Genomic DNA, 26,801 nt, shown 5'->3' on the forward strand with positions numbered 1-26,801 from the left:
GAATTGAAAGGGGAAATAATACATATCTTTAAATCAATTTGTTCTCAAGTAACATGAAAGATAAATCACACTTGTGTGGTTCTGTAAATTCTTAGTTGATTACATTCAAATTCGCAGGAGGAATGCCTTCAATCTGTGCTAGGTATGCTGCAAGACAATTTAACTACTGTATCAAACTGGGCTTTGGAATCAGGGGATATTTTATCAAGAGATAAGCTTTACTGCAACAAATGAATCACTCTGGATTCCTGAGTCAACAAATTGTTACTGAAAAGAATAATTCTAAGACTGGAAACAATAGTCTGAACTCAGAGAGAGTGCTTAGAAGGTATTGGAAGGAAAAATGGTCTTGCAGACCCATTGAAATATTTGAAATATCAGTACAATAACAACAACAAGAAATTATGCAAGTTATGCAAACAAGAGGTTATCTAAAATAGTCAGAAAATAAGTGATGAAATAAGAAATATTTCCGCACAAGCTCACAGCTTTATGAATTTGGACAAATACTGTAGACTGTAGGTTCTCAATGTCTTCTTCAACATGGATCCCCTTTAAATACCATTTGTGATCATAGACCATGGCCACCGACCCCCAAATTCAAGATTTAAATTAGAACATTTCTTCAAGCTTTCACAGACTCCCCAGGAGTCCACGGACCACAAATATAGAGGAAAATATATTTGACTTGGATCATATGAAAAACAATTGTGGGAATTGAGTATGTCTAGTTTAATGAAAAGAAGGACTAGGGGTGATATGATATGATAGCAATGCTCCAATATCTAAGGTGGGACCATTAACTAAAGAGAGAACCAACTTAGAACTAAGGAGAAATTTCCTGACAGAACAGTTAATCAGTGGAACAACTTGCCTGTTTCAAAGGAAAAAATGGACAACCATTTGTCTGATGTGATGTAGGGTTTCCTGCCTAAGCAGGGGATTGGACTAGAAGAACTCAAAAGGTCCCTTCCAACTGTTATTCTGTTTTCTGCTTTATTTCAAATGGTATAGAGTTTCCTGCTTAAGAAAATTGGACTAGAAGATTCCCCAGGTCCTTTCCAACTCTGTTATTCTGTTAGGACTAACTGACCAAGAAGAGAAACCAAATATGTGAGGAAACTCAGGCTTCTTTGAGTCAGACAAATCTGAAAACTGCAGATTGTTACATTTGCTAGCAGATTTAACTTAGAGAGGTGGTACATTAATTTAGGAAATAATAATTGTAAGTGATGACATAAATTATAAGGACATACATTCATACTTTGAGTCACAGATCATCCCAGCCAGTTGAAAAACTATTCTAGATGAAAATGTAAATGAGATAATAATCATATAGATTTCATCTCTTTTCAATACTAATTCTGATTCTGATTATGAAACTGTGAATGAAAACTTATGGAGAATATCCATTGATGAAAACTTATGGAGAATATCTGCTCTTCTGTTGTTGTTTTTGTTAGTTGCAAAGTCATGTCTGACCCATCATGGCCCCATGGACAATGTTTCTTCAGGCCTTCCTGTCCTCTATCATCCTCTGGAGTCCATTTAAGCTCACGCCAACTGGTTCATTTTCTGTCATCCCCTTCTTCTTTTTCTCTCAATCTTTCCCAGCATTAGGCTCTTCTCCAGTAAGTCCTTCCTTCTCATTAGGTGGCCAAAGTATTATTTCATTAGGTGGCCAAAGTATTATTCCGGGGATGGGTTTCTACCAGTTTGGACCAGATCGCTCAAACTGTTAGCAACCCACTGGTGATGGGATGATGGCATCATGGATCCAGTTTATTTGGTGCCAGTCCATGGGCACAACCACCTTTTTTGAGGGGGGGGATTTATGATGATTTTTTCTGTATTTGGATGACTTTTCCTCTTCCACTGCTTGAAAAAGAGCCCTCTTGTCCCATCACCAGATTAATGCTACCTTTATTTCTTCACACAAAACATAGCTGAACAGTTCCTCAGCTGTGTTTCAGGCTGAATCCTGCTTCTGAACATGTGCAGAAGCAGAGTAGTAAGCGGGGACATGTGTGAAACATTGCGATGCAAACCAATGGCGAAAGTAAGTGGAACCCACCCCTGAAAACAGCATAACAATTGTGATACAATTGTATAGGATCTCCTCAATCTTAAATTCTTGAAACTGGGAAATAAAATTCCAGATTCATGAGCTGCCATGATTAGCCACCTACTTTCTAACCTTTCCTGAGCTAAAAAGTTACTGTGTTCCCCTTCAAACAAATCAGGAGACTGATAGCACCATTAACAGATTTTATTAAAAGGAAAAGACACACTGCATCCAGCTGTTGTAACCATTGTCTAACAAGGTTCTCCTCCTCCTTTACTATGACAGAATATTTACTCACAAACTTTATAAGCCAGGTTTTCTGGTCTTGAGTGTCCTTTATTGTAAACTGCATTGTAAAGAATGGTGCTCTATGTTACACCCTTATATTTTTGGTATGTTTTGTCTGTTTGTCTGTCTGTTTGTCTACCTAACTACCTAACTTGCAATTAATGAATACCTCCGAGACCGCCTCCTGCCGCACGAATCCCAGCGACCGATTAGGTCCCACAGAGTGGGCCTTCTCCGGGTCCCGTCAACTAAACAATGTCGGTTGGCAGGCCCCAGGGGAAGAGCCTTCTCTGTGGCGGCCCCGACCCTATGGAACCAACTCCCCCTGGAGATTAGAACTGCCCCTACTCTCCCTGCCTTCCATAAAGTTCTTAAAACCCACCTTTGCCATCAGGCATGGGGGCACTGAAACATCTCCCCCGGGCATGTATAATTTATGTATGGTATGCTTGTGTGTGTGTTTGTTAGTATATTGGGGTTCTCTTTTAAACTTTTTTAAATATCTAAATTATTTGGATTTGTTACGATTTGTTTATGCCTTGTTGTGAGCCGCCCCGAGTCCGTGGAGAGGGGCGGCATACAAATCTAAATAATAAATTAATTAATTAATGAATCACAAAGAACAAAGGTGTATCCTAAATACTTCAAAGAAGAGCTAGATTCCTGGCTTTTTAAAAAAATATTCGAGAAACAAATAACAGTTGGATACAAAAAGCAACTAAAATTAAATTAAAAATTACCATATGGTGCTACCCTGAAATTCACCTGTGCAGAGGATAGTAATATTCTAATTATTTTTCTAGCTGGGGTTCTGCATACTTAGTTCAATTTTTTTTTTTTGCTATACATTTACAGACAGGCAAATATAAATAATATAATGTATTAAACTAAAATAACATGGGCAGTGTTCTATGCACAGCTTTGATATTTTTCCAAGACTACCAAAAACCCACTTCTTGAAACAATATTCTCTTTTATTGGATTTCACACAAGTTTAAATATATGAATCTTTAGCAAAGTAAATGCAAGCAGCAAGAGTAATACATTTTCTATCAGTTTTAGCTCAAACATTCTGGGAAGTGTTCCAACATTTCATTCTTATCCCGCTTTGAGATTACAAGACTATAAATCATGGCTTAGAGTCAAGTAGCTCACCAGAGTTCATAACAAACACAACATGGCATTTTCCAGCTCATTTGCAAAGGCACAGCTTCTGATTTTTACTCTTTTGTTCAGGAACACCACAAAATCTCTGCCATTCTTTGATCAATGTTGTCAGACCATGCCTTCACTTCCTACTATAACTGGAAATGACCTCAGACAATCCACAGAGCTACTAATGTGGATTAATACTTTTTACCTTGGATTCCTTCTCATCTTTTGACCATCCTTCTATATCTAGGGTCAATTCATTCATTTCCTGATACATTTCCCTCACTATCTGACAGGGACCAACTTCCCATGGTAACATCAGCCCCCTCTGGCACTCCCAAATCACTATCTGCCTTACTCTCAGCTTCCATTTCCTCTGACAGCCTCCCTAACCCAGGATAACCTTAGGGACCTGGCTCATCGTCCTCAGAATCGGGCATGTCCTGAGGCGGACAAGACTCACTCACAACAGGCAGAAAAATAAGACATCAAAATTCCCGTATAAAAATGTGGCATCTTAGAATTGACTTTTGCTGGATTTTTTTGATGGTGTAGAAATGTATACAAATTGTTGTATACCTAAATACTTAGTTCTTGTACTTAACATACTGATAATTATTAAAAGCACACAGTTTGCAATGGAGGCAGAATGAAAACACGAACACAATAGCTGGAAGAAACGGGTCACCTTATTGTTTGAACATATTAAATAACTGATTATAAACTATTAATCAGGACCTGCAGAGGCCAATTATAAAATGGGGTGGAAATTCCTGATATTAACATTCCTGGGAAACTATGGGTATAGCTCCTTGCCGATCAAGGTGAGAGGTCAAACCCATCACCATGTTCTAGGCCAGTGATGGCGAACCTATGACACGCGTGTCAGCACTGACACGCGTAGCCATTTTAGGTGACACGCGGGAGAGCAGAGCGCAGGCTCGCCCACATGCTGCCTTTGGCAGCACAAGCATACCTGTCCGGCCAGGGGAAGAATCGCCCCGGCCAGACGTCAGTTTCAGCTGGGGGGCGCGTGAGAACACCGCCTCCTAGCTGGGCGCGTCTGCGCAGAGCGCAGGCTCGCCGACACGCTGCCTTTGGCAGCACAGGCATGCCTGTTCGGCCGGGGGAAGAATCGCCCCGGCCGGACGTTTCAGCTGGTGGGAGGGTGGCGGCAGCGGGCAGTACCCGTGGGGAGGCGCCAGAGTGGTCAGCTGTGAGGCGGAGCTCCGGAACAGAGGCACCGACGCCGGGGGCTGGACATGCTGGAATTGCGTGCCTGGCACTTACCTGCTGGCTGGGCTGGGACGGAGGCTCCAGCCCCACATCCATGCCCAGCGCAACGCCAGCATGTACGGCGTCTAGCAACATGTCTAGCCGCCGCCGTCGGTGCCTCGATTCCGGAGCTCTGCCTCACAGCTGATCACCCTGCTGCCGCTGCTGAGAGAAAAAGAGAAGGAGAGAGGGGGGAGAGAAAGAGATAGCAAGAGCGGGACAGAGAAAGAGAGAGTGGGGATAGCAACAGAGGGAGAGAGAGAAAGAAAGATAGCAAGAGAGGGAGAGAGGGAGAGGGGGTTAGCAAGAGAGGGAGAGAGAGAAAGAGAGAGGGGGATAGCAACAGAGGGAGAGAGAGAAAGAGAGAGGGGGGAGAGAGAGAGAAAGAGAGAGGGAGAGGGGAGGAGAGAAAGAGAAAGAAAGAGATTGCAAGAAAGGGAGAGAGAAAGAGAGGGAGAGGGGAGAGAGAAAGAGATAGCAAGAGAGGGAGAGAGGGGGTTAGCAAGAGAGGGAGAGAGAGAAAGAGAGAGGGGGGATAGCAACAGAGGGAGAGAGAGAAAGAGAGAGAGGGGAGAGAGAGAGAAAGGGAGAGGGAGAGGGGGAGAGAAAGAGAAAGAAAGATAGCAAGAGAGGGAGAGAGAGGGAGAGGGGGGGAAGAGAAAGAGATAGCAAGAGAGGGAGAGAGGGAGATAGCAAGAGAGGGACAGAGAGAAAGAGAGAGGGGGGATTGCAACAGAGGGAGAGAGAGAAAGATAGGGGGGAGAGAGAGAGAGAAAGAGAGAGGGAGGGGGGAGAGAAAGAGAAAGAAAGAGATTGCAAGAGAGGGAGAGAGAAAGAGAGGGAGAGGGGGAGAGAAAGAGATAGCAAGAGAGGGAGAGAGGGAGAGAGGGGGTTAGCAAGAGAGGGAGAGAGAGAAAGAGAGAGGGGGATAGCAACAGAGGGAGAGAGAAAGAGAGGGGGGAGAGAGAGAGAGAAAGAGAGAGGGAGAGAGGGGAGAGAAAGAGAAAGAAAGAGATTGCAAGAGAGGGAGAGAGAAAGAGAGGGAGAGGGGGAGAGAAAGAGATAGCAAGAGAGGAAGAGAGGAAGAGAGGGGGTTAGCAAGAGAGGGAGAGAGAAAGAGAGAGTGGGGATAGCAACAGAGGGAGAGAGAGAAAGAGAGAGGGAGAGAGGGGGGAAAGAAAGAGAGAAAGAGATAGCAAGAGAGGGAGAGAGAGAAAGAGTGAGGGAGAGAGGGGGGAAAGAAAGAGAGAAAGAGATAGCAAGAGAGGGAGAGAGAGAAAGAGAGAGGGAGAGGGGGGAGAGAAAGAGAGAGAAAGAGATAGCAAGAGAGGGAGAGAGAGAGAAAGAGATAGTAAGAGAAGGAGAGAGAGGGGGAGAGAAAGAGAGAAAGCAAAAAAAGAGAGAGAAAGAGAGATAGCAAGAGAGAAAGAGAGGGAGAGAGAGGGGGAGAGAGAAAGAGAGAAAGACAGCAAGAGAGAGAGAGAAAGCAAGAGAGAGAGAGAAAGAGGGGGGAAGGAGGGTGAGGGAAAGACATTGAGGGAGGGAAGGAGGGAGAGAGAAGGAGGGCAAAAAAGGGAGGAAGGAAGGGAGAAACAAAGAGAGATGGATAGAGAGGGGGAAAGAAAGAGGAAGGAAGGGAGAGAGAATGAGGGAGAGAGAGAAATAGAGCAAAAGGGAGGAAGAGAGATATTTTTTTGACCAAACTTTTTTTGGCCCCCCCCCCCACCGCTCAATGTTCCCCAGGATTTTGTAAATTTGAATAATGTGCCGCGGCTCAAAAAAGGTTGGGAAACACTGATTTAAACTATAAATATCACAAAATTATGTTTTTTTCTCAAGGTGACACACCACCCGAGTTATGCTTGGTTTTTTGGCGAATTTTGACACACCAAGCTCAAAAGGTTGCCCATCACTGTTCTAGGCCATGCCCTCAAGGCATGTAGGAGAGGCTTACCATCCCATCCCCATCCAAGGAAAAGGTCAGGTGAGTCCCAAGGGCATCCCCCCTCCAATTGCTCAGGCAGGTCGTCGCCCTTAGTTCCTGGTGAGGGGCTGCCAATCACCTCCCAAAAGATGCCCTAAAGGAGAATGCACAGTTGTTGCTACTGCTGCCGCACCCCCTAACCAGTCCATCCTCACTCTTCAGTGCGAAGTAGGCAAAAAAATGGCCGCAATAAATGTTGAGACCATAAAAAATTCCTACTTGGCCCCTGAGAAGGCGACCCCTGAGTAGCACACTGTGAAATAGAGGAGGGTGGGTGGGTGTTCGCTCTTCAAATGACAGCTGGGGCAAAAAGGAGGAGGCCTCCCCTGCACAGCCCTATTTATAGGGCTCGCAGAGCATGCCCCAGAGCATGTCAAAAGGCAACCAGCCGAAGCACGGCAGCATTAATGGATCGCCCCTTATCAGGTGATCAGCATGCCCTCAGTTGTCAAAACAGCTTTGGCTGGTTGTCTAGCAAGCAGCCCCGCCCCCTGGCCCAGCCGAAGCCTTGGCTGGTTGCTGGGGGTAACTAGGAGATCGCGCACTCGTGTGATCTCCCCATGCTGACACAAGCCAGCAGCAGCATTTTTTCTTCTTGGCCCCCTCGCAATTCCAGCCAGCCGATTAATTCATTTTTCAAAATGGGAAACAAGAGAAGGAGCTTATAATAAAATTTTTAAGAATTTTTTTTTAGTAAACATTTATTGTTGGCAGAACAGTTGAAATGAGATGATATTCAACTAAAATATTGGATAAGAAGTAAAACATCTTCAAAGAAAAATAAGTTGCCTCTTAAAAAAGCAACTTTTGGATAACCATGACTGGAGTGACTGAAAATCTCCATAGACGACTTCCGGTTGGCTGCATGTGGTGTAGCAGCTGCAAGGAGGGATCTCTCCCTCCTGAGGTTGCTTTCTCTTTCGATTCCTGACATCTTTTGGGGCATAGATCGTCTGGAGGACGACGTGGGAAAGGAGGGACAATCCAGATATGGATAGGCACCAGTATGGCGGGCCTGAAACCTCAATGGGCCATAACAGCAGGAAGCAAGTGAGATACGCAGATCTTTTCCGTAATCCAGTAAGTTTATACTGTATACTGTGGATGCCTAGAAGAACAGTTTTTGCACAGTAAATGATAGATTTTCGATTTAAGAAAGAGACAGCTCCATTAGGGGATCTAGAAGAAAGAGACTCACAAATTTGTAAAGGCGGCAATGGTGAGGGGGAGAAGAAAGGACTGATATTTTACCATGATTGAGAACAGGAAGTGATGTTTCATCTTGTAGACAATTAAGAAGTAAAGAACCTTCACAAAGAGGAACTAAACCCTATAAACTGGAACACTGAAAAACGGTCGTTACTGGTACTAAAGAAGAAGTAATTTTCATTTTTTATCTTTTTCTGTAAAAATCTATGGATTAGCTGAAGCTTATAACATTATAGCTAAATACACTTAAGTAATCTGTATAATCCATATAACCGTATAACTTGTATAACTCTATAACCTTACAAATTTACTGCTCTATCTGCTTCATTAAGCCTTGTGTTTGTTTTGTTCTTCTCTCTCTCTTTCTCTTTGAATTAATATTAGATTTTCATAAAGTAAATATTTACATTTAGATATAAGAATTAATTATATATTATAGAGTTGATTGTTTATGACTTGTTAATAACTTAGTTTCATTTAGTTTTATATAATATAGTAACTTTAACATATATACTTAACTACTTTCATTGATTTATAATAATAGCTATATTCATAACATATTTATCTGTTATATTAATAGTTATATTGACAACATATATATAACGTTAGGATTTATATCCCTTTCCTTTTATAGTCTTAGTAATAATAATAGATTGTACTCATTCTACTGATATCTTTATAATCTTTCTAACCTTTATTGGGTACTAAATTTATGAATTGTAAACCTAATTCAAATCTTACTCTTTAGGTATTTTTTATGGTTATATGGAATAGGATTTATACTATCTTAGAAAAACAAAACCAAATCATAAAAGAGATGGCTAATTATCAAACCAGAGGTGGCAAAAAACCTCAACAACACCAGTCAACACAGCCTCCCCAGCCTCACAGAGGCAAATTGATGAGATATAAAGTTTAGAAAAAGAAAAGTGGGGTTCATCGTTAATGCAGAATATGAATAACACTTTAACTATAATGCAGGAAACAATGCTGAAACTACAAGAACTCATTACAAATAATCATATGGAGTTAAAAGCTGATATACTAAGGTTGGAAAATAGGCTGGAAACAGCTCAAATGGCAACACAAAAGAATGAACAAAAATAGCATCTGTGGAGAAAAGAACAGAACAAAATGAAAAAAAAATAGAACACATTGAGCAAAGAGTAAAAGATTCGCACAAAGAGTTGGAAAACTCTTTGATCCAGCTGGAATTAGAGAGATCTTCATATTTTCTTAGATTTCAGAATGTAATTGAAACAGAAAACAAAAATTTAGGGGAAATTATGATAACTATTGTGGCTGGGATCTTACAACTTAGCTGGGAAGAAGTGACAAGTGAGATTGATGAAATTTACAGAATTCACATAGATTACGCCCGTAGACCAATTGCCGAGGGAAATCCACCTAAGATTTACCAGGAAGAACACAAGGGACAGAGTATACGCAGCTTCTAGGGAGGGAAAATTAACGTACAAAGGTAGAGAATTAAATATCTTAAAACAAATTCCTAGAAGGGTACGAGAACAAAGAAGAGACTACAATACCCTAGCCTCACTTTTAAACAAAAAAGAAATTACATTTAGGTGGATAGCACCAGAAGGAATGATGATAAACCTAGAAGGTAGGAGAGTAAAAGTCGATACACCTGAAAGGGCACAAGAAATTTATGAGCAGATAGTTGGCCTGGATTTAGAATCAGAAAGTGGCAACAGACTAGAATCTAGTAAAGAAGACGAAATAGAAACAGACAGACGAATTGAACATAGGCAAGGAGAAACAAGACCAGAGGAAAGAGAAAGGGAGAAAGAAAAAGAAGAAGGAACCAAGGCCATGTTATAAATAGCGGCGGCAGCAAACAAATAAACAACCAACAACAGCAACAACAAAAAAACCTCAGAGAAGAAAATCTTCAATTAGATGTTATCAGAACTCAAATTAATTTCAATAAACATCAGTGGTCTCAATAACGGTCACAAAAGAAGAAAAGTCTTTACCAAACTCTTGAGACAAAAAGCCCAAATAATACGTTTGGAAGAAGTACACATAAAACAATTGCACAAAAAATATCTGGAATATTCCAAGCTGGGGGAACTTTATACCTCATTAGACAAAAAAAAAAAAGAGGGGCGGCCACCTATGTGAAAAAAGAATTAAAACCTAAAGAAAGAAGAGCAGATTCAAAGGGCAGATATATAATGACTGAAATCGAAATTAAAGGAGAGAAAGTAATAATACTTAATATTTATGCCCCAAACCAAAAACTGAAACAATTTTACAAAAAAATTCATGAAATTCTACTTCAAATTGATTTTAAAAACATCTGCATAATAGGAGATTACAATGGGATTGTGGATCCAAATATGGATCACAAGGCAAGGAACAAAAGAAAAATGAAAAGACCCACTTTACCTATCACATTTAATAAAATGGCAGAGGAATTAAACCTTATAGATATTTGAAGATTAAGACACCCAAAAGAGAAACAATTTACCCTTTTCTCAACACCACACAATTTCTTTTCCAGAATAGATATGATATGGTTAAATAAAGGAATGTATAAAAAAATAAAATTGGTTGAAATAGAAACAAACACCTGGGCTGATCATAACCCGCTAAAGATTATATGGCAGGGAGAAAAGAAAGAATATAAGAGATGGACACTAAACACAAATTTGCTTCAAGATGAAAACTATACAAAGATGATTAATGAAAAATAGAATTATTCCTTGTAGAAAACAAGAAACAACCTACTTCAACACAAATACTCTGGGATACATTAAAAGCATACACTAGAGGATTAATAATAGCATATACAGCAAAAAAACAAAGAGAGGAGAAGGAAGAATACAATCACTATATAAATAAAATTACAAGCTTAGAAAGAAACCTCCAACAAACAGTAAGACTCTGAGGCTATTGAGGGAAGCCAGATATAAAATAAATATCATTGATCAACAAGAACAAATTAGAAATCTAAAGCAAACAAAGCAAACCTATTTTGAAACAGCCAACAAACCAGGCAGATGGCTTTCCCAAAAGATCAAAAAACTAAAAAGTGATAGAAATTCCTAAAATAACAAAATACATATTAGAAAACAATACGCTACAATTTGATGATCTTGATAAACAAATGCTAAATGACAAAATAACTATTCAGGAAATCCAACAAGCCCTGAAAAAACAAAAAAGCAACAAATCTCCAGGCCCGGATGGTTTCCCAGAAGAATTTTATTAAAAAAATAATGGAACATTCGAACCCATCCTATTGGAAATATACAACAAAATATTAGAACAGGCAAAAATCCCAGACTCATGGAGAGAGTCCTATATACAGTGATACCTTGTCTTACGAACTTAATTGGTTCCGGGATGAGGTTCTTAAGGTTTGTAAGACGAAACAATGTTTCCCATAGGAATCAATGGAAAAGCGATTAATGTTTGCAAGCCCAAAATTCACCCCTTTTGCCAGCCGAAGCACCCATTTTTGCGCAAAAATGAGCGCCTCACTGGCAACGGAAGTCCGGAGGTGGGATTTCACAGCAAAGGGAGCATCAGTGAAATTGCAGCATCGCAAAAACACAGAAGTCCTCAAAACCCCACCTCTGGACTTCTGTGTTTTTGCGATGCTGCCAACGAAGAGCCCGTTTTTGCACTGCTGGGATTCCCCTGCTGGGATTCCCCTGCAGCATTACAAAAGCACGGAAGTCCGAAGGTGGGGTTTCCCATGGAGGGGAGCTTCAGGGGAATCACAGCAGCGCAAAACCGGGTGCTTCGCTGGCAATGGAAGTCCAGAGGTGGGGCATCCTAGTGGCGGCGGTGGGTTTGTAAGATGAAAATAGTTTGTAAGAAGAAGCAAGGACTTCCGGTTGTGATGTCACGCTGTTGCTGAGTGATTTCCGGTTCTCTCCGGGTTTCTTTCAGCGTTGCAAGAGCTACGATTGCCTAATCGGGCGACCACGGACCCATAGAGCCCACGATTTTGAAGAGGAAACTCCAGCGCACCTGGGGTGGTCGGCGGACCCCCTGGGGAGCAGGGAACCCCTCCTAATCATCTTTTGAAGAGATCGGCCTTTCTGGCAGATCCGGATGCGCGACATTCCTGTTTCATTCAAGGAAGCTGTGGAAGCGACAGAGTACTTTTTGGGATTACAACTGAAGGATTTTGAATGGTTTTTGGAATTTGAGATTTAAGAAGCAACCCCCTTGTGTGCACTCTTTTGCTTTTTTTGGTTTTGTGAGAATTCAAGCATTTAAGAGGCGGCGACGGCGATTTCGATTCTTTCATAACAAACATGGCGCTGATGACATCGCATTAATTAGCCGGTTTAAATACAAAACTTCTCAGTCTGATCCCAGATATAACAAAGATAGACAAACCCCCAGCATCGAAATCTCCACCAAAACTTTAGACAAAATTTTGATAGGACAGGAGGACAGACAAATTACTAAAATTTACCAACTACCTTTGAACAAGACAGAATGGAAGACATAGTCAAAAATCCTATGATAGCTTGGGCTAAAAATGTTCAACAGGATATACATTTAGCGGATTGGGAAAGATCATGGAACACAATCTCCAAAATTACACTGTCAACAGCATATAAAGAAAATTTTTATAAAATTTTCTATAGATGGTACATGCCCCTATCAAGGTTAGCAAAGATCTACCCGACACTACAAGACACCTGCTGGAAATGTAAAAAACCAAAAAGGTTCCTTTTTTCATATGTGGTGGTCCTGCCCTTAAATTCAAAAAGTATGGAAAACAACCCACAGATGGCTTACAGAAATTATAAAAGAAGAGATAGAATATACCCCAGAAGGCATGCTCTTAGAAGTTTGGAAAAGAAGTTACTCCAAGCATACACTTTTCCTTATGACACACATAATCACCGCAGTTAGAATATCACTGGCACAAATGTGGAAAAATGAACAGACCCCATCAGAAAGCTTAATTATTAATAAAATATATAGAGATGTAGAGATGGACGAAATGACAAACTCAATCAAGGGAATAAAATATAAAGATTCTAAAGAATTATGGCACAATTGGCACAAATAGATTCAAAACAAAAACTGAAAAGTAACAATACAAAGTATCAGTATACAGTGGTACCTCGAGATACGAGTTTAATTCGTTCCGGACCTGGGCTCTTAAGTCGAGCAGCTCTTATCTCGAACGACTTTTCCCCATAGGAATTAATGTAAATAATTTTAATTGGTTCCAGCCCTCAAAAAACTCACAAAGTTAGTCTAAATTATGCAGAAAGACATGTTTTTAATGAAGAAATGTACATGTACATATAAATGAATAATGAAGTTTCTTTCACTTAACTTGTAAACTTTCTTAAACTTTTAAATTTACATATGTTCAACTTCTCTGCCACCCAATCCTGTAGGACAGAGGTCCCCAACCCTTTTTGCACCAGGGACCGGCTTTAAGCGATCAAGAGAGGAATGGGTGAATGAATGGACGGAGGGTGGGAAGGAAGGAAGGAAAGAGGGAAGGGACAGGAACAGAGGAAGGAAGCAAGGAATCTTATGAAAGGGGAGAGTAAGAGAGGAATGAGTGAAGGGAGGGAGGGAAGAAGGTGGGAAGGAGAAAGAAAAGAAGAAATAGAGGAAGGGAAGGTAAAAGAGAGAAAGAAAAAGAGCAAGAAAGAAAGAAAGAAAGAAAGGTGGAAGGGACAGGAACAGAGGAAGGAAGCAAGGAAACTTATGAAAGGGGAGAGTAAGAGAGGAATGAGTGAAGGGAGGGAGGGAGGGAAGAAGGTGGGAAGGAGAAAGAAAAGAAGAAATAGAGGAAGGGAAGGTAAAAGAGAGAAAGAAAAAGAGCAAGAAAGAAAGCTGCAAGCACCCCCCCCCAGCCCCCCAGGCCGGCTGCAACCTTTTAAAACACGCGCGCCGCTTCGCAGCTGTCTCCTGAAGCCGAACGCGGAAGTTAGCGTTTGGCTTCAGGAGACAGCTCCTTGGCGCTTGTATCTCGAATTTGGGCTTGTAAGTAGAACAAAAATATCTCTCCCCTCCCAGCTCTTATCTCGAGTTGCTCTTAAGTAGAGCAGCTCTTATGTCGGGGTTCCACTGTATATAGAAATAAAAATAAACACCTCGTAATATTAATGGAAATGAAATAAAAACATGGGACGAATGTTATAGAAACTTTTTAAAAAATGTGTTTACTTGTTTTTTCTTTTTTTCTTTTTTTTTAAATATACTTTATTGGTTTATACAAAAAGGAATAAAACAGGGGGAAAGGGGGATGCTTTACCTATGACATCTATATTTGATTATATATAATTTAACAGAATATATAGAGAAATGAATGATATGTTTAACATGTAATAGAAACGGATTAAGAACTGTAAAAATAGAACAAAACATATGAGAAATATTCTTTTTAAAATCAATAAAGAAACTTAAAAAACAGAAAAGAAAATCTCCATAGACATTTATGTAATTCTTGCTTTGCCTTTAAGACTATTTTATAATGTATTTGTTTTTTGGAATCAAATTTTATTCTATAATAGCATATACAGTAGTCCCTCGCTGTATCGCGCTTCACCTACTACGGCTTCACTTCATCGCGGGTTTTCAAGAAATATTAATTTAAAAAATCATTCGCGGATCTTCGCTGGTTCGCGGGTTTCTGAGGAAGACGATCAGCAGATTTAAACAATAAATAATAAAATGTATTACGAATTACAATACTGTACGTACGTTTTTATACTGTCCTCAGAAATTAGAAGCTTCATAGCCTGCCAGTGACGCCACTCACCTACATGAAATAGTAAATTACACATGATTGGTTGGTTGCTAGAGAAGCGACCAACCGGAGGAGAAGGGCCAGCTTTGTATCCCAGCGTCTGATTGGTCTCTGTGCTCTGCGCAGCGCATTCAATTCACCAGAAGCATTGGTTTAGAAGGAGAAAGAGGAAGTAGAAAGGAAGGAGAGGGAAGGAAGAAGAGGGAGACGACTAAAAACTTTAATTCAAGCATTCAATTCACCAGAAGCATTGGTTTAGAAGGAGAAAGAGGAAGGAGAAAGGAAGGAGAGGGAAGGAAGAAGAGGGAGACGACTAAAAACTTTAATTCAAGCCCAACCATGCCACCCAAACGGGCATGTTCTTCATCTGCCGAAACCAAGGGGAAGCGTCAGTGCAAAACGCTGACGATTCAAGAAAAAGTGAAGCTGCTGGACATGCTCAAGGAAGGCAAATCGTACGCAGCAGTAGGCCGGCATTACAGGATAAATGAATCAAGTGTACGCTATATAAAGAAAGATGAGAAGAATATCAGGTCTACGGTGACTTTTACATTCAATAAAACGGCAAAAAGGGTAGTTAGCAGCAGAAATAAAGGCATCATTAAAATGGAGTCTGCTTTGGCAATTTGGATGGAAGACTGCCGTAAAAAAAATATTGTTTTGGACTCTAACATGATCAGGACAAAGGCTAAGTCTGTATGACACCATGACGGGAGATGACGACAATGAAGAACCCCAACCTTCAACATCAATGGCTTCTAGCACCCAGAAGATTGAATTTACTGCAAGCAAGGGGTGGTTTGAAAAATTCCAGAAGCGCTTTGGCATTAGGAGCGTTTCATTACATGGAGAGGCTGCCTCTGCTGATAACGACGCAGCAGACTATTACGTGAGCCACACATTCCACACCATTATAGAAGAAGGGGGCTATGTACCTGAACAAGTCTTCAATATGGATGAGATAGGCTTGTTCTGGAAGAGGATGCCATCGCGGACTTTTATTATGAAGGAGGAAGCCAAAGCCCCTGCCTTTAAAGCACAAAAAGATCATGTGACATTGGTAATGTGTGGCAATGCTGCTGGATTCATGGTAAAGCCAGGGCTTATTTATAAGTCGCTGAATCCCAGAGCCCTCAAGAATAAAAACAAGAATGTGTTGCCTGTGTATTGGATGCACAACCGCAAGGCATGGATCATAAAGAACCTTACGAGGGACTGGTTCCATCAGTGTTTTCTTCCGGAGGTCAAGGAATATTTAAAAGAGAAGGGCCTGGAGTTCAAGGTGCTTTTGCTCATGGATAACGCTGGCGGCCATGCTACCGACATTGGGTACAGTGGAGTCAAGATTACCTTCTTGCCACCTAACACTACGTCGTTGATCCAGCCAATGGACCAAGGCGTCATTCGTGCGTTTAAGGCGATGTATACGAGAAATTCGTTACAGGCACTCGTCAAAGCAATGGATGTGGATGACAATTTCTCACTAAAAGCGTACTGGCGTGAGTACACGATATTATCATGTCTCAAAAATATTCAGAAGGCCCTCACTGAAATGAAAAAGGAAACAATGAACTCGTGCTGGAAGAAATTGTGGCCTGAAGTAGTGAAGGATTACAGAGGATTCTCAGCAGAAGAAATTCAGCATTCGGCAATAAATAAGGCTGTGGTCCTTGCAAAAGCCCTAGGGGGAGAGGGCTTTACTGATATGACTGCCCAAGATGTGAATGATCTTTTGGACACGCACGCCCAGCCATTGTCTGACAAAGACCTGCTGGAGTTGACCAAGTCTGCTAGCGAAGAAGAGGAGGAAGACAACGATTATGCTGTCGAAGAGGACTTTGGCTTGATGCTTGAACGCCTTGCAATGATGCAACGAACGGCTCAACAACTTGTGCAAATGGCCGAAGAGTTTGACACGGATATGATCCGTGCAATTCAGTTACGAAATTACATTGAAACGGGCATGCTGCCATACAAGAACTTGTTGACCCAGCTCAAGAAAGAACGCCAGCAACTTCCAATCACGATGTTCTTAACTCGTGAACAGAAGTCTGATAAGAAGTCTGATTGGCTTGATGCTTGAACACCTTGCAATGATGCAATGAACGGCTCAACAACTTGTGCAAATGACGTTTTAAAACACGCGCGCTGCTTCGCAGCTGTCTGCTGAATCCGAATGCGGAAGTTAGCGTTCCGGATTCAGCAGAGAGCTGCGAAGCAGCGCGCATGTTTTAAAACGTCAGAGCCGGCCTGGGTGGCTCGGGGGCTTCCCCCCGAGCCCCCCAGGCCGGCTCTGACGTTTTAAAACACGCACGCTGCTTCGCAGCTCTCTGCTGAATCCGAACGCGGAAGTTAGCGTTCCGGATTCAGCAGAGAGCTGCGAAGCAGCGTGTGTGTTTTAAAACATCAGAGCCGGCCTGGGGGGCTCGGGGGCTTCCCCCCGAGCCCCCCAGGCCAGCTCTGATGTTTTAAAACATGCGCACCGCTTTGCAGCTGTCTTCTGAAACCGAACGCGGAAGTTAGCGTTCCGGCTTCAGAAGACAGCTGCGAAGTGGCGCGCGTGTTTTAAAACGTCAGAGCCGGCCTGGGGGGCTCGGGGGAAAGCCCCCAAGCCCCCCAGGCCGGCTCTGACGTTTTAAAACACGCGCGCCGCTTCGCAGCTCTCTGCTGAATCCGAACTCGGAAGTTAGCGTTCCGGATTCAGCAGAGAGCTGCGAAGCAGCGTGCGTGTTTTAAAACATCAGAGCCGGCCTGGGGGGCTCGGGGGCTTCCCCCCGAGCCCCCCAGGCCAGCTCTGACATTTTAAAACACGCGCACCGCTTTGCAGCTGTCTTCTGAAACCGAACGCGGAAGTTAGCGTTCCGGCTTCAGAAGACAGCTGCGAAGTGGCGCGCGTGTTTTAAAACGTCAGAGCCGGCCTGGGGGGCTCGGGGGGAAGCCCCCGAGCCCCCCAGGCCGGCTCTGACGTTTTAAAACACGCGCGCTGCTTCGCAGCTGTCTGCTGAATCCGAACGCGGAAGTTAGCGTTCCGGATTCAGCAGAGAGCTGCGAAGCAGCGCACGTGTTTTAAAATGTCAGAGCTGGCCTGGTGGGCTCGGGGGCTTCCCCCCGAGCCCCCCAGGCCGGCTCTGACGTTTTAAAATACGCGCACCGCTTTGCAGCTGTCTCTGAACGCTAACTTCCGCGTTCGGCGGCAGCGGGTTTTTTTGTTGTTGCACGGATTAATTGACTTTACATTGTTTCCTATGGGAAACAATGTTTCGTCATACGAACGTTCTGACTTACGAGCCTCCTTCCGGAACCAATTAGTCTCGTAAGTCGGGGTTCTACTGTACTGGATAGTGTGAGGGTCATTGGTGATCTCTGAGCTTGGTTGTTTTCTTGCAGATGTTTCATTATCCAAATTAGGTATTGTATTGTGACACCAAGGATCCCTCATTTCAACCCTGAGCCAGACATATACTGTATGTTTCAGAGTATAAGATACACCTTCGTTTTGGGGGAGAAAAACAAGGAAAAAAGGCCTCTGCCTCCCAGCAATTTGCCAAACAGCAACCAGCACAGATGATGTATACTCTTTGCTGTGTATTTCTATGCATGTGTGCCTCGCCCATAGAAATAGCAAAGAATTGGAGAAATGTATGTTATGGCAGTATATTAATGTCAGAAAGTTTTCTTAAATATAGTCACACTAACTCCTCCCAATTATTTAACTCAGCTGCCTTATCTTAATACTAATACTTAAGACCAGGGGTGGGCAGCAGGCAGGACGGGGTGAAACACAGTTCCACTGGCGGAAATGAAGCTGCATGTGCAGCTCCAGCTGACCCATGGCAGTCGCTTCCTGGATTACCAGTCTTAGCTCGGCTCTCATTTTTTCCCCTCCTGCTGCTGCTGTGCACACCTTGCTTTTTTCCTCTTTCCTCCTTCCTGGCCTTGGACAAAATTCCCTCTCTCCTGCCAAGCTCGCTTCCAGCCTCACATGGCCACCTCCTGAGGCCAGGAAGGAGGAAAGAGGAAAAAAGCGAGGAGCATGCAGCAGCAGCAGCAGCAGCAGCAGGGAAAAGAAGGAGAGTCGAGCCGAGCTGCGCCATAGCAGTCTGGGCTGTGGTCTTTTTCCCTTTGTGAAGCACTCACTCCTCCCGTAGCTGAGATGAAAAAGCATAATGCGGCAATAATAACCTTGTGACTCTCCCTCAGCTTTCCGATATTTTAAAATCTCCCCTTCCATCCTCCTCCTCTTCCTTGGAAAGCGGCACAGAGACCAGCACTGGCAGAAGTTGCAGGGGGTCCTTTTCCTCTCCCATCTTTTCTCAACAGCTGATTGGCACCTGTTCGCCTAGCTACCCAGCCTGAAGCATGGGGGTGACCCAGGAAATAGAACATGGGAAACGCGAAGCAAATTGTTCACCCCAGCGCACCTTACCCCATTGATGAGATTGTAAGTCGAGGGCTTAACAGTTCATTTGAACAATGATGATCATTGAAGCCCCTCCCACCTGGTCACATGACCAGCAAGCCACTCCCACCCAGTCACATGACCATCAAGCCACACCAATAAAATAAGCCACACCCACATTGTGGCAGTAAAAATTTTGGTTGCCCATTACAGAATATTACAATATCTCAGGGGCTGCCTCAAATGATACTTAACACTAATAACTAATACTACCGTGTTTCCCCGATAGTAAGACCCCCCCGATTGTAAGACATATGGGGGGTTTCAGGGGGGTCGGCTAATATAAGTCATACCCCGAAAGTAAGACATATGTCTTACTTTCGGGGAAACACGGTACTAAAAGCGAGGGAGGTGTCCGCTACTCCCGCCGCCGCCTTTGCTCTCCCCGTTGCGCCTGGGGCTGCCTGCTCTCCCCGCCGCGCCGAAGCCGCCTTTGGTCTCTCCGCCGCGCCTGGGGCTGCCTGCCTGCCTGCTGCCGTAGCCGGGCTGGGCGCAGGGCATCCTCGGCATTGGGCAGCAGGCAGGCAGGCAGCCCCAGGCGCGGCGGGGAGAGCAAAGGCGGCTTCGGCCCGGGCGAGGCCTCTTCTCCTCCGGGCAGCCGCGCCTGCCGCGCAACGCCGCCTAACGCCGCCCGCCCGGAGAAGATGCCTCGCCCGGGCCGAAGCCGCCTTTGCTCTCCCCGCCGCGCCTGGGGCTGCCTGCCTGCCTGCTGCCCAATGCCGAGGATGCCCCGCGCCCAACCCGGCTACGGCAGCAGGCAGGCAGGCAGCCCCAGGCGCGGCGGGGAGAGCAAAGGCAGCTTCGGCCCGGGCGAGGCCTCTTCTCCTCCAGGCAGCCGCGCCTGCCGCGCAACGCCACCTAACGCCGCCCGCCCGGAGGAGAAGAGGCCTCGCCCGGGCCGAAGCCGCCTTTGCTCTCCCCGCCGCGCCTGGGGCTGCCTGCCTGCCTGCTGCCGTAGCCGGGCTTGGCGCGGGGCATCCTCGGCGTTGGGCAGCAGCGGGAGGAGCCGCAGCCTCCAGAGCCGGCCAGCCGGGCGCCCCCAGGACGCACATCGCGGACCGGCCCCGCCGCGGCGCAGGAGGGATGGAGGCCAGGCCCGACGCCGCGCAACGCCGCCTAACGCCGCCCGCCCGGAGGAGAAGAGGCCTCGCCCGGGCCGAAGCCCGAAGACGAGCCGGCCCCGGGTGCCCGGGACAATGTAAGACATACCCCCAAAGTAAGACACAGTGGGGCTTTTGGGGGTAAAAAGATAGTAAGACACTGCCTTACTATCGGGGAAACACGGTAATACTTAATTCCAAACACAATATTTCAGATTATACTTTTAGAGTTCTTTAAAATTGATGTGGCTTTCTGAAAGTATTCTCTGCTATTTAAAAGAAGATACAATAGCACTGGGTCTCTTCATATCAAGCATTTATTTTAAAATCTTTCTTCATTTTGTTAAGTTGTCTAGAACAATAATAAAGCAGTCTTTAAAAAAATAAGTCTAATAATCTGAATAGGCATTTATAGTTATTGACTTACCTCCTTGCATCAAAAGACAAACAGCCAGTTTCAGCCTTTGCCTTTCCCTATGGAAATTTGCCCCCATGCAGCTTTAGTTTCACTTTCATTTTAGCACTGGGCTTGCCAGCAACTTCAATCAATCAGCTGAGTGTTAGGAGGCAGATAATCAGGGGCTTGTGCTAATCAGCTTCTGCTGCCGTTTGCTGCAGGGAGATAAAATGAGACTAAGGAGTGGGTGGGGTGAGCCTACATTTTGTGTATAAGATGCCCCCAAGTTTTCACCCTCTCTTGCAGGGTAAAAAGGTGCATCTTATACTCTGAAAAATACAGTGTTATCCTATTTGATAGTACTTTAGGCCTTAATGCCACTTCAGACAATGGTAATCTCTCTATGCCTTTAATCATGTACTTGTGATCTTTACATATAAGATAAAGTAAATAAGGGAGAAATAATTTCTGAAAACCGTGTTTATGTTCTGTATGGTAGAGGATTATTTTCAGACATCGCATGAATTCTCCCTTCCCCCAATCCCCAAATTAAATGGCATTATTAAGTTCCACAAGAGAACCTCACTCCTATAACTATTGTAATATAATTATAGTTATTATCCATATTTCTTTATTTTGTTTTCAGACTCAGCCAGAAAGGAAAATAAGCTGGGATGTATATCCTGTTTTCCTCCAAAATAAGACATCCTCTGATAATAAACCCAATCTGGCTTTTGAGTGCATGGCAATAAGGCCAAGCACTTATTTCATGGTTCCAAAAAATGTAAGATTGGGTATTATTTTCGGGGAATACTTTCCATAGGATTTGTTACTTCTGTTGAGTTTCATCATTATGGCTTTATAATTTTATAAAATATTATATAATTTTAATATACTATTATATAATATACAATTTATACAATATACAAAAATATTATATAATTTTAATATATTATATAATATACAATTTTCTAGAACATTTTTAACAATTAAAAAATTTATCGAAAGGCACATTAGAAAGAAGGCATTTGAAGACAAGCACTTCCTTTGACGCATTAACACAGAGTAAATATATTAGTCTAAACTTACTTGAGTTGAGCAAGCCAAAGTAATTAGTTACATTTAACATAGACTTCTGAGATACAAAATTCTATCTTAGTTGCATTCCCATCCATTCTATTCCTTTTTAAAAGCAATTGTAGGACAAGTAGATTGCCAAAGACCATAAAGTTTATTACTTTCTGCTGTCAGGATTCAGTATTTCTAACTCCCTTGAGTAATGAAGAAGCTATCCATTCTAGACGTCCCTAACAATAAAATGTATTATCTTGTTAGGAGCAACATCATTCTTGGGAACTGGTGTTGCCATGTAGAAATCTGCAGATCCAGATGCTGAGACTATCATTTTATAACAACAACACTGACCACAAATCATTTCTGTTCTGAGGTTATTTACTTAACCCTGGTATTCTCCTCCCATTTACTATACACTTGTTACCCTCCGGGTCCTTTTAGACCTGGAGTATAAAAAGGTTGGTTCTAGCTACTGGAATGGTCTTTTTGAATACCCTTTTCACTAGTATACTAATTTGAACATTTCTGAACACAATGAATTAAAAATTGAAGTGAAAAAATAATGCTTATTTGTTTATTTTGCTCATCAAACCCCGCCCTCCATTTTTGTTACATTTTGTTCATTTTCATCTAGATTAGCTGCATATTCTGACTTTTTTGACCATCTTTGGTATTGGAAAACTAATTTGAACATTTCTGAACACAACGATATGAAAAATGAAATGGAAAAATTGATGCTTATTTGTTTATTTTGCTCAGAAAAGGGTTTCCCCCCCCACGGCTCTATGCACTTTTTTCAATTTATACATAGAATAGCTTGCCAAATCAGAATTTTTTGACCATCTTTGGCATTGGCATACTAATTTGAACATTTCTGAACACAATGAAATGAAAATTGAAGTGAAAAAATGAATGCTTATTTGTTTATTTTGGTCATTAAAGTTGCCCCCCCCCCCCAATTTTTGTGCAATTTTGTTCATTTTTATCTCGATTAGCCTGCAAAATCAGAACCTTTTGACCATCTTTGGCATTGGCATACTAATTTGAACATTCTGAACATAATGAAATGAAAATTGAAATGAGAAAAAATGATGTTCGCAAAGATTTTACACTTGTGCTCCTCTGGGTCCTTTTAGACCTGAAGTATAAAAAGGTTGATTCTAGCTACTGGAATGTTTTTTTTTTGAATACTTTTTTCACTGGTACACTAATTTGAACATCCCTGATCACAAACAAATGAAAAATGAAATGAAAAAATAAGGATTTTGCAGGCTAATCTATCTATAAATTGAAATAATTGCACACAGCCAGGGGGGCAGGATTTTCTCAGCAAAATAAACAAATAAGCATTACATTTTCATTTCAATTTTCATTTCATTGTGTTCAGAAATGTTCAAATTAGTATACTAGCAAAAAAAGTATTCAAAGAAACCATTCAAGTAACTAGAACCAATCTTTTTTTTTACTCCAGGTCAATATGACCCGGAGGACTACAAGTGTTATAAACATAATATTTATCTATCTATCTATCTATCTATCTATCTATCTATCTATCTATCTATCTATCTATCTATTTATTGGATTTGTATGTCGCCCCTCTCCGTAGACTCATTATGTTCAGAAATGTTCAAATTAGTATGCCAATGCCAAAGATGGTCAAAAAATTCTGATTTGGCAGGCTATTCTATGTATAAATTGAAAAAAGTGCACACAGCTGTATTGTGGGTGTGGCTTGGTGGGCGTGGCCAAGTCACACTCATCAAGCCATAGCCACAGAACCAACAGAAAAGTTTGGCCAACTCTTCTAGTTTTCAACCTGGCTGCTTCTCGCCTCCTTCTCATGTTTCCTGTGTGTGGTAGGCCAAGGAAGAGGAGAGAAGGAATGAGTGGGAGAAGTGGGTGGGGCCAGTCAGTGGTCAGATTTATCAGTTTTCTGAATTGCGCATAATTGCCACCAGATATAGAACCTGTCCGAACCTGCTGAATTTCATCCCTGAAGAATTCTAATGCCAACATTACTTCATAGACACACAGACATACAAGATAGCATAATGATGATGTAAAAGCCTTTGACAAATCATAAATAAATACAAAGTGATAATTGGTACTGCCTTATTTAGATCTTAATTAAGAATACATTTATAAATATCCACACTGCAAATCATTGTGTATCATACATGCAGTGATATCACAGCACAGCAGTTTGGAAGGACAGGTTGGTTTTACCCCTGCTTGGTGACAAATTATTGGGTTGGAGTACTGGAATACTCTTGCTTCTGAAGTTTGGTAGGCTTTCCAAAGAGCATTAATGAACTGGTTTGTCATCCCCCCACCATTCTCCCTCAAGCACTGTGATGGGATGGCATGACTACATGTTACAACGGCCCTGAAATATTGACTTAGGACCATTTTTCACAGTTACAACTTTCGCTGCAACCCCATGATCATGCTTGGCAACTGACTCATACTTATGACCGTTAGAGCATCCCAAGGTCATATGTTCACTTTTTGCAGCCTTCTGACAAGCAAAGTCAGTAGGGAAGCCAGATTCACTTAACAACCGGGTTGCAGTGATTCATTTAACAACCGTGGCAAGAAATGTGTTCATAAAATGTTCCAAAAGCACTTAAATTCTCACTTAACACCATAAATTTTGAACTTAATTATGGCTGTCAGTCGAGGACTACTTGTACTTGATTTTTCTAAATGGAGAGTGGAATTTACATTAATAATCTATAAAATAGTAGTGAAATCCAATTTTTTTTACTCCCGGTTCTGTGGGCATGGCTTGATGGATGTGGCTTGGTGGCATGGCTTGATGGGCGTTGCAGTAGAAGGATACTGCAATATTCTCACCCCACCCCAGGGAAAGGATACTGCAAAATCTCCATTCCCACCCCACTCTGGGGCCAGCCAGTAGTGGTATTTGCCAGTTCTCCAAACTACTCAAAATTTCCATACCGGTTCTCCAGAACCTTTTAGAACTTGCTATATTTCATCCCTGCTATAAAGGGAGTCGAACATTTATGATCTCCTGCTTTATATCTTTTCTTTGTCATACAATAGATCTACATGGAAATATTTACCCAGTTGAAATAAATATCTTAGCATTTTATTCAACACTGGAGATATTGTATACATTCCCTGTTGCAATTTATAATTGGCTTAAATATAATTTAAATGATCTTTAAAACTTTAAGATTTTTAATGTTTAAATTTGAAAAAAAAAATCTGCAAACTTTTAGATCAGTCATCGTTCAATAGAACTGTAGATGACATTTATTAAATATTATTAAAATGTCATGTGCATTGTATGTGTTAGATTAATATTTTGTATCTCAATATTTTGTGTCCCAAACATTAGTTTTTAGATTAAATTTTTAATTCAGAAAAGGATCAAAATGAACAAAATTGTGTAGCTTGTAACAATTAAAACAAACACAATGTTTAGAAAAATTCCAAATTATGGTAAGAAAACTGATGATAAGCTGAAAAATGGTTGAATGGTTAGAAATCTTAGGATAACTCTGAAGCAGTTTTAAGCACAGTACTGTACAAGTAACTTTAATGTTCTGCATTGATGGTTACTATTTCATGTCAAGAATATCACAGTGAAACATCAAAAGTGTATGCACATATAAAGTTGTTTCCCTTTTCACTGTTTATTAGGATCTTGTGCGTTATATATGAGCATTATGAGGTGCATTTCTATTTCCATTCTGAATGCTAGTAAAAAATCCCGATAGGAAAGTGTCAAACCACAGTGAATGATCTTTTTTATTTATTAGATTTGTATGCCGCCACTCTCCGTAGACTCTCCGTATACGTATATAATACAAAGTCTAGGATATTGTCTCCATTAAGTACATGTGGTTAGAAAAAGGATCTTAAGTCACATTTTTCATTGTAACTTCTAATGGTCACTAAATGAATGGTGGTAAGTCAAGGCCTACCTGTATGAAGTTTCTTTACTATACATATGTTAAAATGGATTTGTATGTTCTACAGGTTTGTTTGATTTTTTTTTTCCTGGAGCTTTTCTCAAGAAATAAAAAATTATAATTACACCAACTCATGCGATCTTTCATCTTTCTCTTACAGTGTTCCAACATTCCAGAACCTCACTGAAGAGATCCTTAGTAAACTTGCTGATGTTCTTGAAGAGGTATTTGATTTTAATTTGGAGAAATACATTAAGGAATAAAGCAGCCAATCTTTTGTTATGAAAGTATTTCAACTCTGCCCTATTGGGATATTTCTGCATAAAAATATTGTGCTTGGAAAAATGTCCTATTGGTTAGGGAAACAATGGACTATATATTTTGCAATTGACCTTCTATCACACCCCATCCCATCTCACTCCTAACATAAATAGATAATATAAATTCAATCAGCATTACTACTAAAATTTGAACGGGATAAAGTATTGAAGAATTCTCATGATAGCATAGGTGTCAGCTGTGAGTTATCATAACTTCATGGGAATTGTATAGTTTAAATTCTCTTACATCAATAGATTAAGTTGGGCATCATTGATTTGTAGAATTGATATCTAGTCCCCCAGACTTTTAGTAACATTTCAAAAGTCAAGTGCTATTAAGAAATGTAGGAATCAACACCTGTGCTTTTATTCCCATCTCTTCCTGCAGTTTTCATTCTTCTATTTTTCGAGGGAAAGTTTTCAAAATACATAAATTTTAAAAAACCAGAAGGATATATTCAATTTAAATCAAGGCTAGTGAAATGCATTTGACACTATTTCTGTTTTTTACTACTAACTGATTTGGAATTACAGAAATTGTGGACAGTTTATCAGCATAAGTAAGTAGCTAATTTTGTCCAGTAAATAATCCCAGGTATTTATTTCATTGGAATAAACATCAGTATGCTTTAAAATGCAGTACCTTTCTCTATCTTAGTCCACTTGGAAACTGATTTTTTAATTGGCGCTAATGAAACCAATTCCCAGTTCAATTGAATTTTAATGATTTAAGTTCCCCGAAATCCCTAACAATTAAGATACATTGATGTT

The 26,801-nt window shown here is 41.6% G+C and overlaps 1 protein-coding gene across 6 annotated transcripts in view; it reads left to right on the forward strand.

Moving 5' to 3' along the window:
* The window catches only part of PRKG1 (protein kinase cGMP-dependent 1), a 1,199,739-nt gene that overhangs the window by 845,278 nt on the left and 327,660 nt on the right, over positions 1-26,801 (forward strand). For all 6 annotated transcript variants that reach the window (XM_070752281.1, XM_070752276.1, XM_070752278.1 and 3 more), the window contains one exon: positions 25,871-25,934. In XM_070752281.1, the coding sequence (XP_070608382.1) occupies positions 25,871-25,934 (64 nt within the window). The remainder of the gene's footprint in view (positions 1-25,870; positions 25,935-26,801) is intronic.

The sequence above is a fragment of the Erythrolamprus reginae genome, chromosome 5 (genome assembly GCF_031021105.1).
Source record: "Erythrolamprus reginae isolate rEryReg1 chromosome 5, rEryReg1.hap1, whole genome shotgun sequence".
Lineage (NCBI taxonomy): Eukaryota > Metazoa > Chordata > Lepidosauria > Squamata > Dipsadidae > Erythrolamprus > Erythrolamprus reginae.